This window comes from Malaclemys terrapin, chromosome 7, assembly GCF_027887155.1.
Source record: "Malaclemys terrapin pileata isolate rMalTer1 chromosome 7, rMalTer1.hap1, whole genome shotgun sequence".
Lineage (NCBI taxonomy): Eukaryota > Metazoa > Chordata > Testudines > Emydidae > Malaclemys > Malaclemys terrapin.
Genome location: NC_071511.1, coordinates 13,211,597 through 13,231,050, shown reverse-complemented (window position 1 = coordinate 13,231,050; position 19,454 = coordinate 13,211,597). Strand labels below are relative to the sequence as shown.

At 40.3% G+C, this 19,454-nt stretch overlaps 1 protein-coding gene across 1 annotated transcript in view; it reads right to left on the bottom strand.

Annotated features, from left to right (window-relative positions):
- CNTN6 (contactin 6) overlaps window positions 1–19,454 on the bottom strand; it is a 221,956-nt gene that overhangs the window by 60,267 nt on the left and 142,235 nt on the right. Inside the window, exons 8-10 of the mRNA XM_054033268.1 lie at window positions 8,541–8,725; window positions 5,995–6,131; window positions 663–792 (exon numbers count right to left, since the gene is read on the bottom strand). Coding sequence (XP_053889243.1) covers window positions 663–792; window positions 5,995–6,131; window positions 8,541–8,725 — 452 coding nt within the window. The remainder of the gene's footprint in view (window positions 1–662; window positions 793–5,994; window positions 6,132–8,540; window positions 8,726–19,454) is intronic.

The window sequence follows — 19,454 nt, the reverse complement described above, 5'->3', positions numbered from 1 at the left end:
TTGATTTGAACCCGATGTATGAAATCCATTCATTATTCACAGGTATTTGTCAAATAATTTGTTGGTGAAATTCAATCTTCTTGAGAGGAGCAGCACAAGACCTAGTGCAATTGGAGGTCGTGTTTTGATGGCTTAAGCGGGACCTGATTGTTGTATAGGCTGCAAAATGACTCTCTGTACGGGGATGAATTTCACCACATGTGAACAAATTTCAGCCTGTGGGTGTTGTTGAAATTCATATTGAGATTATATGCACTAATTGTGCTGTTTGCTTAAATCACGTGACATTTTTTGCTCACTTGAAATAATGACTGATGTTTTTAAATTGCAGAATAACAAATAATAATTTCAAATACCAAGTAAGGAATAACACACAATAAGCACCCTTGTTCACCCACAGAAATTCTGTTCACATGAAAATACCGATAAAGAACATCCTTTCCCCCAAACATTCATGCAAACAAAACACGTTTGCCCAAATGTTTGCGAATAGTAAGGGATACAAACATAGCTGAACTAAACAGCCTTGTGGAATTCAAATAGTCCACAAAAGCTGTTTTTGCAGTATTCAGTCAGCTCTCTTCATTTCTCACTTTCAGAATTTTGAAATTAGTTTTACATTCTAACTGCTATCTGCTTATTTTAATGACTCATTTACTTACCTATCACTCTTAACTCAGCATTGACATAAATTGTATTGTATTTGTTTTCCGCAACACACTGATAGAGGCCAGAATCTGACACATTCAGCATAGTTATGGTAAGAGTTCCATTTTCTATTTGAATTCTCTCCTAATAAAGGAAAAACAAGCAAACATTTTGTTTGAAGCAGTGAACATAAAAGCAGGCGGTCATGAGTCAGAAGTTGAGATTTTGTTATTTCTGAATGCTTATTAAAACACTATGAAAATTTAAAAATAAATAAAGCCAAGTAGCTTAGCTCAAATATATATCTTAGAAAAAAGGTTACATGATGGCTGTAATGAAATAAGAGGTGTTAGGCAAAATTTTTCTCATAAAACTTTTTTTTTGGAGGAAAATTCAGATTCAGCAACACCAAAATATTTTGCAAATTTGTGTAGATTTTGATGTAATTGATTCAATTAAAAAAAACTTAAAAAGAAAAAAAGAAAACACTTTATTTTTCTATTTTAAATTACCTTTATTTTATAAACATTCTTTAATTTATTTTTAAAAAACACATAAAAAAATTTGAAATCAAATCATTTGACACCCCCCTAACTATTTTTTCAACTTTTCGATTTGCCAAACATTTTAAAAAAATGTTTTTAGCTTGACCCAAAATGAGTTCTTTTCCAATTTATTAAAATTGCCTGCAAACCAAATAATTTGTTATTTGCCCAGCTCTAGCTTTAAGGCCCCAGTTCATCTAAGCAAATTAAACATATGTTTAACTATGGGCACATGCTGAAGTCTCATTGTTTAAAGGCATTGCTGCATTGAGAGCTAAAGGGTTATGCTTCAACAGGAAGCAGACACCAAAGCAGCTGCATCAGGGACAGCTACACCATGAGAGGAGATGGGAAATGAGACCCTGAGGGGTTTACCCGCTTCAGCACCTGAGAGACAAATCTGCAGGGAGACTCCTCCCCAGGGGCACTAAGGCCCATGTAGTCCACCCTTCCCCTCCATCCATGCGGATTTGGGGAAGACAAAAGCGCCAGAGTAGAACCAGAAACTCACCAGGCAGGAGCAGATACAGAAGCAGCTGCATTAGGGGCCTTTGGAAATGTATGATGTCAACAGACTCTGTTTCTCAATTTTTACTTTGGACATTCTCTCCTCTCTGCTAGTTGGCTGTTTGCTCCAACCCCTCATACACCCTCTCTAACAGTCACTCATGCCCTCCTTAAGAGTCACTTACCTCAGCCTCACTCCCCCTGCCCACCATATTCCCTTCATTTCTCCTTCCCTCCTCTTCACATTCCTCTCTTCCCTTGCTGTTTAGCTAATTCCCTCCAAATAAACCTTCCCTCTCATTTTTTTTAAAATCATGAAACGAATATGATGTTCGCCAACAGTCACTCTGCCTGTATATTCTAGACTTTTCCTTAATGATTTAAGGATTATGATCAAGGGCTACCTTATTACAAATCATAAACATGCCACATAACCTGCAGGACACTATGCTGTGCCACTTGTCCAGCTAACACTCACATATTCCCACACAGAGAAGTGGCTGTAGAGACTGAGACAGACAATACAGCTAGGCTAGATTACAACAGCATCACAACTGTCTTGCAAACTTGTCTTTCTCACCAACAGAAGTTGGTCCAAGAAAAAGACACTGCCTCACCCACCTTGTCTCTCTAATATCCTAGGAACAACACGGCTACAAAACCATACAGCACTATTTCTTATTGTTAGTTAAATAAATAAACTCTCCTTAAACCTTACCTCAGTCATCAGTTAAACATTTCAGGTGTCGAGCAGATTAGATAATATTGCCTAAAATATTTAAGGCATGAGTCATGTGAAAACAATCAGAATAAAATTTTGGAGGGCAATGGACTTTTTTCCATTGATAACGGGGGCGGCTCTAGGCACCAGCAAAGCCGGCAGGTGCTTGGGGCAGCCCATTTGTGGAGGCGGCAGGGATCCAGCATGGGAGTTGAGAACCAACAGGTGGCCCTGGGAGCTGTAGTTCCTTGGTTAGCTCCCTGCCTATAGAGCCAGCCCTGGAGCAGGGGAAAGAACTACATTTCCCAGCATTCCCATGGCCACTACCAACAGGAAAGAGGGGGAGGGAGTGAGGTAGCTGAGACCTCATGCTGCAGCCGCCTGTGAATGGAGAGCTGCACTGTGAGTAGGGATTCCATATTTTAACATTCCAAAAATAGGACACTCCATGGGGAGGGAGGGTAGCCCCACCCTGCCCCCATCCACTCCCTCCGACTGCCCCCCCCACAGAAACCCCAACCCATCCAACCCCCCTGCTCCCTGATCATCCCCTCCCGGGACCCCAGCCCCTAACTGCCCCCCAGGACCCCACCCCCTAGCTAAGCACCAATAGTCCTTGTCCCCTGATTTCCCCCTCCCGGAATCCCACCCCCATCTAAGCGTCCCTTCTCCTTGTCCCCAACTGCCCCCTCCTGAGACCCCCCCCCAACTTACCCCCTAGGATCCCACCCCCTACCTGTCCCCTGACAAACCCCTGGGACTCCCATGCCTATCCAACTGCTGCCTGTCCCCTGACTGCCCCCCCCAAATCCCTGAACCATCTAACCTCCCCTTCTCCTTGTCCCTTGACTGCCCCCCGGAACCCCCTACCCCTTCTCCAACCCCCCCAGCCCCCTTACTGTGCCACTCAGACCAGCGTGTCTGGCTTCGCGCAGCGCCAGACACGCTACTGCATACATGCTGCCGTGCTCCCCTGTGGAGCCACAGCCTCCCCCAGCACCTGCCTTCCAGATTTGAACACCTCAAAATTCAGGAGTGCTCAAGCTCAGTTTGGGCAGCTGTTACTTCATTTCTCCCAAATCAAATATACTGATCCACTGTAACTTGCTGTAGAAAAAATAGGATAAAATTGAGCAAGAAATGCTTCCCAGTGGCTTTTAGGACTGGAATTGCTATTTTCAACAGCCATTGCCTTTTGTTTGTTTGTTTAAAAGGAAGACAGTGATATTGCATTGACAAATTCCCCATAGAAAGAAAGAGTGGAACAAAAGAATAATAAAGGCACCTCAACTTTTCCTCATTTATGTAGGACAGTCTTATAATATGCATCCAGATATCCTCCAATCACACAAGCTGAAAATTGTTCCACTTTACTGCAGCCCTGTAACCATATGGGAAGCAATCCTGTCAGTGTTCTGTGCACATCCAAAATTCCTGCTGAATGACCCGCCCTGGGAGCGAGTTACCAGGAAGGAGGGTACAGGGCGGGGCGGGAGAGCCCAGGGCTGAGGCAGCAGGAGGTGTGTGTGGGGGGCAATGGTGGGGTGGTAGTGGGGACCTCAGAGCTGGGGCAGCAGAGTGTGTGTTGGGGAGAGCCCGGGGGGCTGGGGCGGCAGGGGGATGCGGGTGGGGGGGTGAGAGCCCAGAGCTGGGTGTGTGGGTGGTGGGGGAGAGCCCAGGGTTGGGGCAGAAGGGGGGTGCGGTAAGGAGCCCAGGGCTGGGACAGGGGACAGCCAAAATTATTTTTTGCTTGGGGCGGCAAAAAACCTAGAGCCGGCCCTGATTGATAAGCACATTTAGTCCTTCAACTTTGGATCATGTAATGATATACTCCATTTGTGAATACTCCTAGTTACTATCCAACAATTTTATCCATAACTACAGTTTGGTATCCTTGTTATTAAAGAGTAAAATATTAAGTATTTTAGGTAGGTAGGTCCCAAGTCAATTAGGGCTTTAAATTACAGTCTTCACCTTAAACTTCACCTGCAAACCAACCAGCACAGATCATCTAGTGGAGGCTGGATATGCTTAGCTTGAATTCAAGCTTTTACTAGGCCAATTTAATCAATGGTGTAGTGCTGCTGAAGTAAAAACAACAACAACAAAACAAATAAAAAGACCACACTCACACACTAGGGATAAATTTGGCCCATATTTTTGTTTCTATGCTTTAAACAATTTTTTTTTCTTCACTTTTCCTCAGCACACAATAAAACTGGCTCCGTACTACTAACATAACTTAAAACCAAATATTTCAAGTCTTACTATCACTATCCTCCAGGGACAATAAAAGCCACACTGTAAAGTAGAATACCAAAAAGCAAGAGAGAGTACTCTCTCCAAAATGAATCAGCGAGAAAGAAACCCACAACAACAGAATATAAATTCCATCATTGAATGCAGGTCTGGAAGCAACAGATTTGTTTTACTATTATATTCTTTAGACTGGCTATTCTGCCTCCATAGAATTTAGAGTGCACCATACAGTGCTACAGTATGTAATAGAATCCTCAGCTGAAATACTGTATGCATCTAAAATAAAATGTACATTTGTGAACTAGTCAATGCATTTCATGTAACTTCCTAATAGTAAAAGATAATGCTAGTTACAGAGATTATTTGATGTCCTCTTGTTACTACATTGATGCATAGGAAAGAGTGCCACCTATTGAGTCAGCAAAAACAATTTCTTCAGCATCTTGGAGGTCTCCCAACCAAGTACTGACCCAATCCAACCTTGATTATATTGAAAATTTGATGAGAGCATAGCCTGGGGTTATGTAGCTGGTATATTGCTAACTAATTAACAACATCACATTACTTATCCACTTTTTTCCTCAAGATTCTGACTACAGATATCTTTTGCATACTTAGTTCTACCTGCAGGGTGTTTGCTATCCTCTCAATGTATTTTGTTCTTCTTCTTTTTTTTTTTTTTTAGCAGACAGTCTATGAATTTAAAAACCCTTTAAAAAAGTAATACAAGCAGTTCACGCAGAAGCTGAATTCCCCCACCACCTCATGTCTCAGCTGACTTTTTTTTTGAGTTATTCAGACAAAATGAAGAATAAAGCACCACATTCACACAAGCAGAAATAATGTAGAGATGACCAGCTATGTGGTCAGAAAGAAGTAGTTTGTTAAACAGTGGACCTATACTATAGAATTAACCCTAGGGTGGAAAGCAGCTTGCTAAGATATTTTCAGCAAGCATAGTGACAGAGTGAATATTTTATTACGCTCACTGTCCATTCACCTGCAAACTATCCATTTAGTCCATTGAGCAACAACATTCTACATTTTGTTACTTGAAGTATTCCATTTACAATGTACTGTAAGTATTGTGAAAAATATTAATGAGACTTTAGAGTATTTTATCCCTCTTTTATTAAAAGAATACCATTAGAAAATGGCAAGCTGTAAATAACATCTCCTTCTTCAAAGACAGACTTGATAATTCCACTTAACAAGGGGCAACAATACTCACAAAATGATCATGGTTGTTTTTTTTTTTTTTAAAGTCAAAGCTAAATCCACCTGCTAAACAATGTAAAAAATGTTGTGTCTTACCTCTGGCATAAGGGGTTGGCCATTTTTTAACCAACTGTAGGAAGGACTTGGTTTTCCACTTGCCTTACATTCCCAAAACAAGCTGTCATAGAGAGACAGATAGGCATTTTGGATTTTTTTATCCCATTCAGGGAGTGCTGTATTAACAAGACAAAAAGTGCAAAGCATTGTAAACAGAAGCCATGCTTTTGGTTTGCTCAGTTTACAGCCAATCACGTGGACCAATATTGTCTCATTGTTTCCTTGTATTCCCCAGTCTGTCTGTATCCATCTGTTGTCTTTTGTCTTATACTTGGATCATAAACTCCCTGGGTAGGGACCGTCTATTTGTTCTATGTTTGTACAGCGGCTAGCACAATAGGATCCTGGTATATGACCGGGGCGCCTAAGCACTACGGTAATACTACTAGCAATAATAGGGTGACCAGATAGCAAGTGTGAAAAATTGGGACAGGGGGTGGGGGGTAATAGGAGCCCATATAAAAAAAAGCCCCAACAGGACTGTCCCTATAAAATCAGGACATCTGGTCACCTTACGTAATAATAAATAACAAACTGCATTCTTGGGGGGTGCACTGGGAGATATCCCTCTGTGAACTCTTCAGTGGACCAGGGGACTGTGACAGGATGATGACATCTGCTCTCCCTGGTGTGCTGATCCTGCTCCAGAGACTAGCACAGAGGAGAGCTGGAGCAGAATCCTATCTATTCCTTGCTACTGTTTGCCTTCTTTGAGCTGAGAGGCATCCCTGAGAGGCATAAACAGGGAGCTCTCACTGAGTTCTCCTGCAAGAGACACTTGGGCAGGGTGTTCAAAACGCAGAGAGGCTCTTTCTGACCATACCATCTCACGCTCCAGTGTAAGGGCCAATCACAGTTCTGCCATAATTAACAAAGAAGATCATTGTAATTTCAGGGGATGATCAGAACAAGATACTGTGACAAAATATCCTTCAGTGTTATTCCTGATACACAGCTAGCTATTGGTTGAATCCTGACTCTGTATCCCCAAATTGTTCATCCATGGAGGCAAAGCTCTCTTAGAGTCCAATCCCTGCATTGGGAATGTACATTTGTGATAAAAGAACAAGTTGGTAAAAGCGGACCATGCTTACCGTTAATTATGAACCGTATTTATTACAGTAGTGCCCAAGGACTAACCAAGAATGGAGCCCATTGTGCTAGGCACTGTACAAATACAACGTAGCAGACAGTTCCTGCCCCAAAGAGCTTACAGTCTAAATAGATCAGACAGACACAGGGTAGAGGAAATGGACAGAACTTTCTGCAACAGTGTGGGAATTAAGCGTGAGGAAGTAAATCACACACAAATCATGCCAGCCTGCTTATAAAATCATGAAAAATGCTTGTGAAAATGTTTGTGCTATTTATATACATTTCATTGCCTACCAACAATTATGAATGAAATTGTAAAGCACAATTAATAAGCTTGTAATCTTAATTGCATTTACTGCATTAATAATTGTATAATTAAATTAGTAGTTATTCGTCATGGCAAGGTAATCTGCTAAATGTAATACAACCGTTTGATTCGCATTCCATGAAAACAACTAGACAATGAAAACAAAATAACCCCAACCAAAGCATCATCATCAACAACAATTAAAGCAGCAGCAAATTGTTCTATTTCTGGCATAAACCTATGCTTTGACATTAACCTGGAGATTGGTAGTCTGTCAGTTAAACCAGACTCTACATTAGAATGGAAGTTTCCTAAAGAAAGAAAGAAATGTCTGTTGACATAGAGCCAACTGCAGGATCAGAGAGCTTAGTTTTAAATGATCATGTCTCATTGTCCTGTTTTATTCTTTATTCTCCTCACTTTAAAATTATTTCTGGCCTACAAAGAACAGTGTCATACTTTGCTATTTAGGGAAAGAATGTGGGCTGGTCCTATGTACCCATGCATGAGAGCAAAGGTGATAAGATGCCCCCTGATTTTCCTGTGTGGGCTACATGCATCTTGGGTCATAGAATAGGAGTGGGGATTGGTTTCATAGGGCTGCTACTCTACACTTCTGTGCAGGTGGGCAAGGGGTAGTTGGAGAATGACTCCCTTCTACAACACATTGGTCAACACAGCTAAACCAGGCTGGTAGGTGAAGGAATCTGCTACTGGTATAGATCCGAGGGTCACAATTCCTTCCCTATGTTCATGGGACATCACAGCTACATGCTGCCCCCATGATATGGGCTGAGCGTAAATTCTCTATCCATCCCTTAATGTTTCATGTAAATACATGAGATTTCTTTCTGCCTTATATTAACCTTCATAGCTGCAGCATGGCACAGCCTACATTTTTCAGTCTGATACTAATACACAATATCTTGTACTCGCTGAAGTTTAAATTGTAATTCAGAGGTCATTTCAAGCCTCCAATCCTTTTATTAATCAGCTTAACCTGAAACTATATTCTTCACTGATATCTCCTTGCAAGGGGCTAATGGACTTCATTATCTTTGTCTTGTACAGAATATTTCCAAATGCTAACATACTCTATGTAAAAACAATTCCATTTGCTCACCGTAGATTATTAGTTGACCTCTTGCAATGTTTCTTCCTCTAATGTTCCCTGCAATACATTCATAAAAGGCTTCATCTTCCTGCTGAAAATCTGGGATTTCAAGGACTCCTTTGGATTTGTAGTGTTTAATTTTCCTTGCCAATGGGTGTCCATCACTCCTCTTCCAGCTAATACTGGGAACTGGACTAAATAATTAGACTGCATTAGATGTGGGGATAGTTCAATCAATACATCAGAGAAAAGATAAGTATAATCCCTTAACAATAACTCCAGGGAGAAAGGGGAAGGATTTTAAATAAAGTTTAATAACACTCCCACATTTCTAAAATGTTAATTAAAATGGTCTCCAAGGATGGGATTTTCAGATGCATCCAAGTGACTTAGGAGCACAAAACCCATGCAATTGGACAGGCAATTGGATTTGTGTTCCTAGGTCACTTAAGTGCGTTTGAAAATTCCAGCCTCAGCCAATACTGCTTCACCCAGATCTGCTCAACTTTTAGGACCAAATCCTGACATCTGATATCAGAGAGAGAGAGACAGAAAGGAGACTGGGGGAGGGGAAACCTTAGAAAGCTTGAAAGGGCAGCTAATCTTCATGCAAGAATCTGAATTATTGGTTGGTTTTCAGAACAAACAAAATGTCTGCACCATTTCAGATACTCATTGCTAATCAGAATGATGAAACTTCTGACAGGCACACAAAGAAGGAATGAAGAGCTATACATAAGGCTATAAAAAGATGGAGTGAAATGAGGGTACAAAAAAAGAGAAATGAGCAGAGAATGGGAAAAGAGCATGAGTGACTGAGTCAGGAAGAAGGTAAAGAGACAAGGGAGAATATTTCCTTGTTTCGCATTTTATAGCTTTTTATCGTTTCCATTTATGTTCGGATCAATGTATTCTATATATGATAAAAATACTCAAGTGTGAACAAGGCTATAAATACTTCTTGAGTTTCTGGTAATATCACAGACCATACAAGCTTCACCTTCATGATTTATTGTGTCACCAGAACACTTTGAAATATTAATAGTCTTGCATTTCACGGTTGCCTTTCATGGTACTGAAAAGTAAAGTAAGCTGCTTTTCCATTGCAGAAGATCTGTTACACTGGGAACAGCTTTTTGAAGGGGCTTTTACTGAATGTTGGAGTGACTGTTTTTCCCTGTGGCTAGTAATGGCATCAGAAAATATTCCGTGCTAAAATTTAGAATGGCAACAAATATATTTTGTGTAACTTGTTGTATGCATGTTCCAAGGGAGCAGTAAGTATATGTCCTGATCCTGCATGCTCATCTTCATGGGCAGATCTCTGCTCCTGCATAGAGCCTCATTGTTTATGTCGGTACTGCTAATAAAACCTCACAGCTGGCTGACTCAGCATGACAGGGCTCAGGCTAAGGGGCTGTTTAACTGCGGTGTAGACGTTCGGGCCTGAGCTGCAGCCCAAACTCTGGGAACCTCCCACCTTGCAGGGAGGATCCTAGAGCTTGGACTCTGAGAGTCAGGGTCCCGGACCTGTATCAACTTGTAGAGCAGGGGCTATCCTGTGTATGAGTCTGTGTCTAATTATATTGAGAGAGAGGTCAAATGTTATCTGTATGGAAATATAATTATCTAAGTAGGGGAAAAAAACAAATGTGCACAGAACAATTTACAGTTACAACACCATGAAATTTAATGAAACACAAAATCATGCAAACCTCACTCGGTTAAGGTACCATTACAAACTCAAAACTCAGACCAGACGCACTGAAAACTTTGCAAATGTTTTCAGCCGTCTAGTGCTGGCAGAAGTTGATAAATTGTGCAGCAGAAGGACTTCTACCCTAAGCTCCTTTCTGCTATATGAAACTGAAAAGTATAGCATCAAGACCAGAACTTTAGCTGAAAACCCTCTAAGAGCTATTAGAGAACTCAGTGATCTATCTAGCTATCTTAGTATTTCATCACAACTATGCAGCCTACACAGCCAGTGTCCAGTTATATGCAATTCATTCTGGGCCTGACTGTGGCATTTAGCCACAGCCCTGAGTGAATATATATGATTCTAATCTGACCCCTCAGAGTAGCTTATTCAGTTACATCGAAGTGAGACTGGGAAATGGCTGAGAGCTAGCTGAAGGAGTCTTAACTGAATTAAAACTAAGGTAATGTCAGTAGCAAGGGGAAGCACCTGGAGGAAGCAACCAAGATTTTATCAGTGCCCACAATTAATGTGCTATGCCCTCTTTTCTTGTGCAGGTTTGTAACCTACAGGGCTTTTTGGGCCCCAAGTATCTTCTGGATGGTCAGATAGCAGTGGTTGTAAATTGATTCGTTTTATTACAAAGTAAAAAGATTACTTTTATTATTTGTGGTTCTCCAGGAGGTTATACTCTCTTTTTTGCAGATGAAGACCTGCTCACTGTTATCCAGGGCTCTGCTTCTGTACATTGGATTATTGCAAAACACACTGCTTCTTAAGCTCATGTAAAAAATGCAGCTAGTGTGCAGAAAAGGCCTGTCCCCTCCTTATTGTGATCAAGATTACGAAAAAGCTTAGTTGGAGTAGATCTTGCTATAGATTGACTGAGGCCATTGATAACAGGCAGGAGAACATGGCAGGCTTTTAAAACTGATATTGCATATTAAACAATGGATGAATTGCTAAACTTTTTAAAACTGTATCTTAGGGGGTGGGGGTTAGCTGGCAAAAAGATGAGAAAGTAGGAACCATTGAGAGGGAGGGCGGAAAAAGACAAAAAAAAGAAACAACAATTAAGTGTATTCACTCATACTTTGTTATCCAGAAATGATTATTTAAAGATTTCCTACCCTCTTCCTGGTTTATTTTATCTTAGCAATCACTATTAATGAATAAGGAAAGTCTTCAGCAGACACCAAGGCCAGAGGCAGGGCTCTGTGGAAAAATGCCTCTTCTGTCAATCTGTCAACTCAGATTTAGCAAGGCCTGAGCTGAAGATGTCCTCCTGTTTTCCTTATCCATGCCAGATCCTTATAATTACTTCCTTGGGGATCTTTCAAGACAAAATCTCCTCCTCTTTTCTTCCCCCTTTCCTTTGAACCAACACGATTGAAATGCATTTCTCCTCTGTTGTGAACTATTACAGGATGACAGAAGTAAAAGTCAGCATTTGGCTCATCAACTTTGCTCTATTTAAATTAGTAATTGCAATAAATACTCAACAGTACTTTGTTCTCTCATAGCAGAGGCTTAGACCCAGTGAATGGCCTAGTTTTATCAAAAGAGAGAATTCATTTGTGAGGACAGCAGCTCCAGCAGACCTTCTCCAACCCAAATTATAGGTTAAATGACTGCTGTTGCAGTCTATAGTTGGATCAGTGTTTCTTTTATGTGCCTATCATACATAAATAGAATCTGCATTATCTGGGCTGTTTGAGAAGGGTTGCATTTCTCCATTGGCTTTTTCTGGTAATTCATTAGCATGGGCTTTCCATGTCTTCAATCACTATTTTTTGCACAAGGCAGCTTTTTATCTGGTTTCTATAGATTTAAATGACACCCTGTTACCAATGAGCTTCTATTCATTACTGTAGAACCTCTTAGTAGCAACCTATTACAGTGGGCCAAATGAAACATTTTGACTAAGGGGAGGGGAAAAAAAGAAAACACTGAATGGATTTAAAATGGGTAAATTAAAATTCACCTTAACAAAGAGAGAGTAATTTTTTGCTGCTAGTCACTTTCATTAAAAGTCAGTGCTTTAAGGAGCTTAAGTATTGATAAACACACACACAAAATTGTCCAAATGCCAAGCTTGGACCTTTATAATGGGAAGTATTTTTTTATGGGAGGATTTGTGTTCATTATTTTTAAGATCAGAATTATCTCAAAGGCTAGTGAATCACCATAACATGAAGGGTCAGGCTGTAGTACCCTTACTCACACTGAGTAGTACCTAACACTATAAGTAGTCCCACTGACAATAGTGAGAGTGCTTGGGGTGTAAAGTATACTCAGTGTGAGTTAGGATATCACAGACTGGCCGTGAGTGTTTCCCCTTTTTTTAACTTGTCCTTTCTCAAACACATATAATAGAAGACTTAGAGGCATCTCTTGTGCATTCATTCCAAAGGGGAATAAGTCTTGAGCAGGTTCAATATAAGAAGCACACACAAAAAAGGATTATAGAGTGCCAGCCACTTGAGGTCCACTTCTCATCTGTCATTCCCCTTGAAAATACATAAGAAGGCATGAATATGGTGAAATAGTGTGAATGCAACTTTATGGACTTTCAGCGTAACAGGAATTCCAGCTCATAAATGATCACACAGCACCCAGGCCTTTCCAGATCTTTGGTCTGTGAAGGCCTCTTACGAAGCATAGTCGGGCGTCTCCATCATAATAGGAGGTCGGTCCTACACACATAAATGTTTCTCCTTCCCCACTTGCCCCAGAAATCAGATATCCACTCCAAAGGCTCAGCCTTTTCCCCGGTTCCCATCTGGATTTAAATCTCCACTGTGCAGTAGTGTGCAGGGAGCTTCAATGGAGCTGGTCTTCCTAGTACACAGGGGGTATGCATCCTTGTGTTGGCTCCCCAAAGTCCTGTCCCTCTACTTCTAACCCAGCCTCCCACTACCTCCAACACATACAGTTGCATTAGCTCTGCTGCAAATAGGCCCTCCACAACAAAACAGGGGCAATATTTGTTCCTCTGTTAACAATCAACTCATGTACCTTTGCTTTCATTTAATACATAACAATAAACAGACTAAATTAACTAAATTAAGTCATTGTTTAGGATTGGAAAGATTTGTAATGTCTAAGAAAGGGTGTCATAAGGAGGAGGGAGAAAACTTGTTCACCTTAGCCTCTAAGGATAGAACCAGAAGCAATGGGTTTAAACTGCAGCAAGGGAGGTCTAGGTTGGACATTAGGAAAAAGTTCCTAACTGTCAGGGTGGTTAAACACTGGAATAAATTGCCTAGGGAGGTTGTGGAATCTCCATCTCTGGAGATATTTAAGAGTAGGTTAGATAAATGTCTATCAGGGATGGTCTAGACGGTATTTGGTCCTGCCATGCGGGCAGGGGACTGGACTCGATGACCTCTCGAGGTCCCTTCCATTCCTATAATCTATGAATCTATAAGAAGAATGAGGACAATTTAAGAAAGTATTGCACTTCCCAAATAAGAAAACACAGTATATAAATGTGTGCGTGACTGCGAAGATAAATCTGTAGTTTGTTTCAGAGCTCCAGAGCACCGAGGGACACTGGGCGCAGCTACTACTTTTATTCATATTCTACAGCACAGACTGCAGAGTCACAAATCCATAAGTTACTAAGTTAGATAGAAAAGAACAAAAATACTTTATTTTGGGGGATAAGTCTTATCACACTGGGCCTCAATTTAATGTGTTTGTAACGTCATCATCTGCACCGATAGGAAGGTTCCAGCTCTTCATGAAATGAAGGCACATATAGCATAACAGCCAGTCGATCACACTGTATTTGCGTAGCATCTTTCATGCTCCGCATCTCAGGACACTTCACAATAAAATTAAATTTGCAGCTTAGATAATTAAGACCATGCCTGGTTAAACAAATGAGACAAAGCTGAGATTTGAAAGCTGCTATAATGTCTGCATCAAATACTGACACACGAAAGAATTAAGATCCAAAGGGCATAATAATTAAAGGGCTCCAGCTTCCAATCATTCCGCTTGATTACTTGGAGAGCAGCTGAGGCTTCCATTCCTCTGCAAGAGATGGCTGGTCAGACATGTGACAAGAATCAAGTGATCCACCTCAAGCAGTGCAACAGGGAGATGGAGATGATCCCCCTGGAGCTTGTAAATGATGATGTAAGGGGGGGGAGGGATAGCTCAGTGGTTTGAGCATTGGCCTACTAAGCCCACAGTTATGAGTTCAATCCTTGAGGGGGCCATTTAGGGATCTGCAGCAAAAATCTGTCTGGGGATTGGGCCTGCATTGAGCAGCGGGTTGGACTAGATGACCTCCTGAGGTCCCTTCTAACACTGATATTCTGTGATTCTGTGTAATGCTAAAAATTGGTTATCTCTAGCAGTTAATATACAGAGCATAAGCCAAAATATCCATTCCCTGAATCAGGAGTATGGGCTAGAAATTGTCCATCCCATTTTTAGTATATTAGAACTGGAGAATATCATTGAAAAAAATATTGGGAGCCTTCTAGTGGTCCTCCCTGTCTTCTATTTCAGTAGCCACCAGATCCTAGCAGATTATCAGTGTGTAGAGTTAGCTAGAGCTTGCATGTTTTTATATAGTTAGTAAGTATGTCTGGAAAGTATAGACACAATGTCCAAAAAGTGTGGCAAACTGATGGGGACCCCCCACCCCCAACCATGATAAGTGTTTGGGTTATAAGTCAAAGGACCTGAGCTATATAGACTCCATGTATGTGTTTGTAAGTTCTCTGATCCAGCAATGGCCTTGTGCCCAAGCTCCCACAAGGATTATTCCTGATGTTAGCAGAGATAATCTATATGGGGATGTAGGGATATAAAAGAAGGTACTAACAGTGATTCCCCCAAGTGATAGTGACCCCCTCATAATTTGTCCCACACACTTTAAAATTGTTTCACCAAGTACAAAAATCTTTTGGGTCTTCTGTTAAAACTTGTAAGCTACTGTCTGTAGAAACCATTGATTATATCTATCCTGTGAAAGATACTTTACTACTATGTAAAACTTACAAATAAGTTAACTAACTTTGTTCTTGAAGTAATTGATACAATGTAAACAAACACTATAAGCTGTTAAGTGACTTTCACTTCATTCAACGGCTGCTAGGACAGACCCCCCCCCCCTGTGATTAAAGGGCCGGGAGTTTCAAATGAATTAGCACACACCCCGAAAGTGGTGGAGACAGTAAATTAAAATATGGTTAAGGTATGGAATGTATGCTGATGAATGCTTGATATACATGAATGGTTAGGGAGGTGCCAGCCTAGAAAAGGAGTATCCATCGACCGAAGAATGTGTCAAGTGGATGACCAGAAACCCCGGGAGGGTAAACTGGGATCCACCCCATCACCTGGAAGGATGAGAAACACAAACTTTGGACAGTGTGGAGCCACCAGGAATGTGCCACTTTGGACAGGAATGTGCCATCTGCTGATTGAGTCAGCAACAGCAGGATGAAACAGCTCCCATAGACTAACATAGGAACTAATTCCTATAAGAATGGACTCTAAAGACTGATGACTTTGAGTCTCTGGTTCTGCTGCCAACCTCCAGGAGCATCAGGTGCACCTGACACAGACTCGGCTCCATCCTCATGACCAAGATACCTGGCCAGTAACTTGGCATGAGCAACTTCTAGGCTGGTAACTATAACACCTATACAAAACTTGAATGAATGATTGTGTGAATGAACCTCTCTCTCTTTCTCTGTATATATATATATGTGTGTGTGTGTATAAGAAATAAGTAGTCAAACAACATTGTTTACTTTTATCTTTTGCTTTATCACTATATTTACAATAAATGTGGCATCTTTGCCTTATCCCTCTTAATAAGATCCTGCTGGTTTTTATTCTACTGATATAACAGGGAATGGCTATGAACAAGGTTACTCCCACTCAGAATAAAAGTGAACTTTGCATTTGCAGCATGTGTGCCTGTTTTGGAGCCATTTTGTTTATTTTCATAACACGTAAGCATGCTCCTATTCCCATTTGGCCCAGGTCAGGGTGAAAAAGCATTTCTGGAAAGGTGTCTCATTTTGGAAGTTATGTATTTTATCAAAAACATAAACATTAAAATGCTTTTTAAAAACTCAAAATCAAACCAAAACTGTTTTTGACATTTAGTTTTGCTAAAAAAAAAATGAAACATTTTTGTTTCAGTTTGAGCCTGAAATTATTCCCCTTCCCCTCATTTGTTTGTTTAGCCACCAAACTGAAATTAGGTGAAGGTTCCTAACTATCAAAGGAGTGAAGCTCTGGAAGAGCCTTCCAAAGGGAAGAATGGGGACAAAAAACTTGTTTTAAAACTAAGCTTGATACATTTATAAAAGGGATGGTATGATGGGACTATAATGACATACGTTTACTATTAGTAAATATCTCCAACAGCTGGAGGTGGGACAATAGAGGAGGAGTGCTCTTGGTTGCTACAGAGAATTTTTTTCCCAGGTATTTGGCAGATGCGTTTTGCCCGCATGCCCAGGGTCTAACTGATGACCATATTTGGAGTTAAAAAGGAATTTTATCCAAAGTCAGATTGTCAGAGATCCTAGGTGGCTTCTGCCTTCCTTTGCAGTGTGGGGCCTGAGTCATTGCTGGTTTAAACTAGAGTAAATGGTGGATTCTCTGTAATGTGAAGTCTTCATGTCAAGATTTGAGAACTTCAGTAACTCAACCAGAGGCTATGGGCCTACTATGTGAGTGGGTGGGTGAGGTTCTGTGGCCTGTGATGTGCAGGAGGTCAGACTTGATGATCATGATGGTCTCTTTTGGCGTTAAAGGCAATGAGTCTGATCCTTTATTGCAGTAAACCCCTTCAAAAGCATAATGAAAGTAATACTATCTAGCACTATTGATACAGTTAAATCCAAAACGTGACCTTTAATGTTGCATGGAGGTAACGTTCAATGGAATGAACACAAGGCTGGAACTCAGAAGTTTAGATCCCAAGTTCTGCCACTGAGTTGCCGTGTGGCTATGGGAATTTAGTCAAGTAACTCTTCTGAATTTCAGTTTCCCTCTGTGTAAAATGATGAAACTAAAGCACATTTAATTGCTTCATTTGTCCTATTCTGCTCACCCTTCTAGTTAATCATAAATGTAACTGCTATTCATCTGATGGTGATGCATGATATTTGTGTCCTCCAACCCACCCAGTCACCCAACACTTTCAATACTAATTTATTTTCCATCTAAAAGTCAAAGGTTTCTTCATGGTCTGGGGAAGCTATACACTGAGTCTTGTTGTATTCTCCAGAATACGATTCACTGTCAGTAGATGATCCATGATTTGAAAATTACTTTTGAATACTGCCTGCTCCATGCTTGATGCAAATTGAAAGATACTCCATTCATCACTAATTATGGGGTCTTTCATGCTTGTTTTATAATTTGATATTAATGTTGTTTTTCAGCTTGGAGGTACATTCCTGTCCTTCAAATATTTTGCGAACAGCTAACTTACATGCAGCTTCTCCATCCACCGGGAAACCACCTCAACTGAGTTAATCTAATATTGATGCTCTGTTCACCTTCACTTTCTTGGCAATTCAACTTGCTGATTTCTGAGATCTATTGTGACAAAAAATTGCTTTCTTCTTGGCAGCCAAACTGCCAGTGAAACAGAGTTCTGCAAGGATTTTTCCCCCCAGTATACTAATTGATCTTTGTTCAGTCAGGTACTTCACTATTGGTTATATCTATTAGACTCCAAGACACAGGAACCTTTGAAGAAGTTGGAGGGGGAGGGGTGAGGCCAAAGTACCCCCTCTCTCTCTGAAGGTGGCTGCTCTGGTAGTAAGCCAGCTGCCCTCTCTTCTGACAACACAGCAGCCCCTGCTGGGTGAAAGGTATAATTGCAGCACATCCCCGGCAGAATCTATTATTCTGCTGGATGGAAAAAAAATCTGCAGGGGACAAATTGGGGGAGGGGCAAGTTCCAGTGCCAATGATTAGTCAAATAATGTAAGAGACAGAAGAAGCTAAATTTATCCTTTGATCTTCAACTTTCCAGAACCATCCAACCAAAAGATAGTCAACACAACGTCTATTTTCACTGATAACTAGAGATAGACAAACATTTTTTTATAAAATAAAACCTCTTTCTAGGTCTTTTATCATTTCAAATTCCCACTGTTACCTAATGTTTTTAACCATGCTGTAATAAATAATAATAATCGAGACAGTTTCAGTCTACAGTTACACTAGTTTACACGAAGAGTAAGTCCACGGACATCATCGGACGTACCTTGCATTTACATCAACCTAACACCAATCCATCGCTATCCCACTTCTTAATGTATTATCATTCCTTGTATATATAATAATAAATAGAATACCACCTTAATTATCTTGATCTAAACTATCATGACATTTTTTTTGAATCACCGTTACTAAGGCAAATAAAACCAAATCAAGACTAATGGATTTTGAAGTCATGAAATATTAAGTCCATTAATTACAATTAATGGTAAATTATTCTTTCTAGCACTGACATTTTATTATGCAGCTGTACTTATTACCTGAACTTTTTCTTCTGTTTCTTGCCTGACATTGCAGCTGTTCAACAAAAGACTTTACCTCTGGAGGCAGAATAATTCTAACGATCCCCACCCCTACCCCCAGGCTTCCCCACAAGTCCTTTAGTTTTTAAAATCACTGGATGAATTTTATCTCTATTCGTTTCTGGCAGATTTCGGTAACTGAAATTTTCTACATGGTATTGTTTTCTCACTCTCAATTATTGTATATGTGGCACCCACTAGAGTTAAGGGTGAACATTTCAGCTATAATCTCCTTTTGATATATTTATACTTATATTCATTTTGCCATCTGTAGTAACATATAATGATTACTTATTATTTACAGTGACCCAAAGTGTTACCACACAAATAAAAGGCCATAGCATAAAGGCTAAGGTCTTTATCTAACACCATTTTTTGGGCTATTTCTTAACAGCTACAGTGCTAGTATTGAAAAGCTACAAAGAAAAAAATGAAATTAGAAGTTAATGTGATATTTATTAGCATTTTTGGGATTGGAAATGCTTGTTCTTTACTATTATTTGCAGCACTATGCCATAAATATTGCAGAAAAGGTAAAATTATTAATTCTTCATTGAGAAGCTTCAGAATTACCTGAGGTCCCAATCATTGTTATACTAGTTTACATGCTATGTCCAGGGTGTAGGAAATATTGTAGTGAGGAAAAGA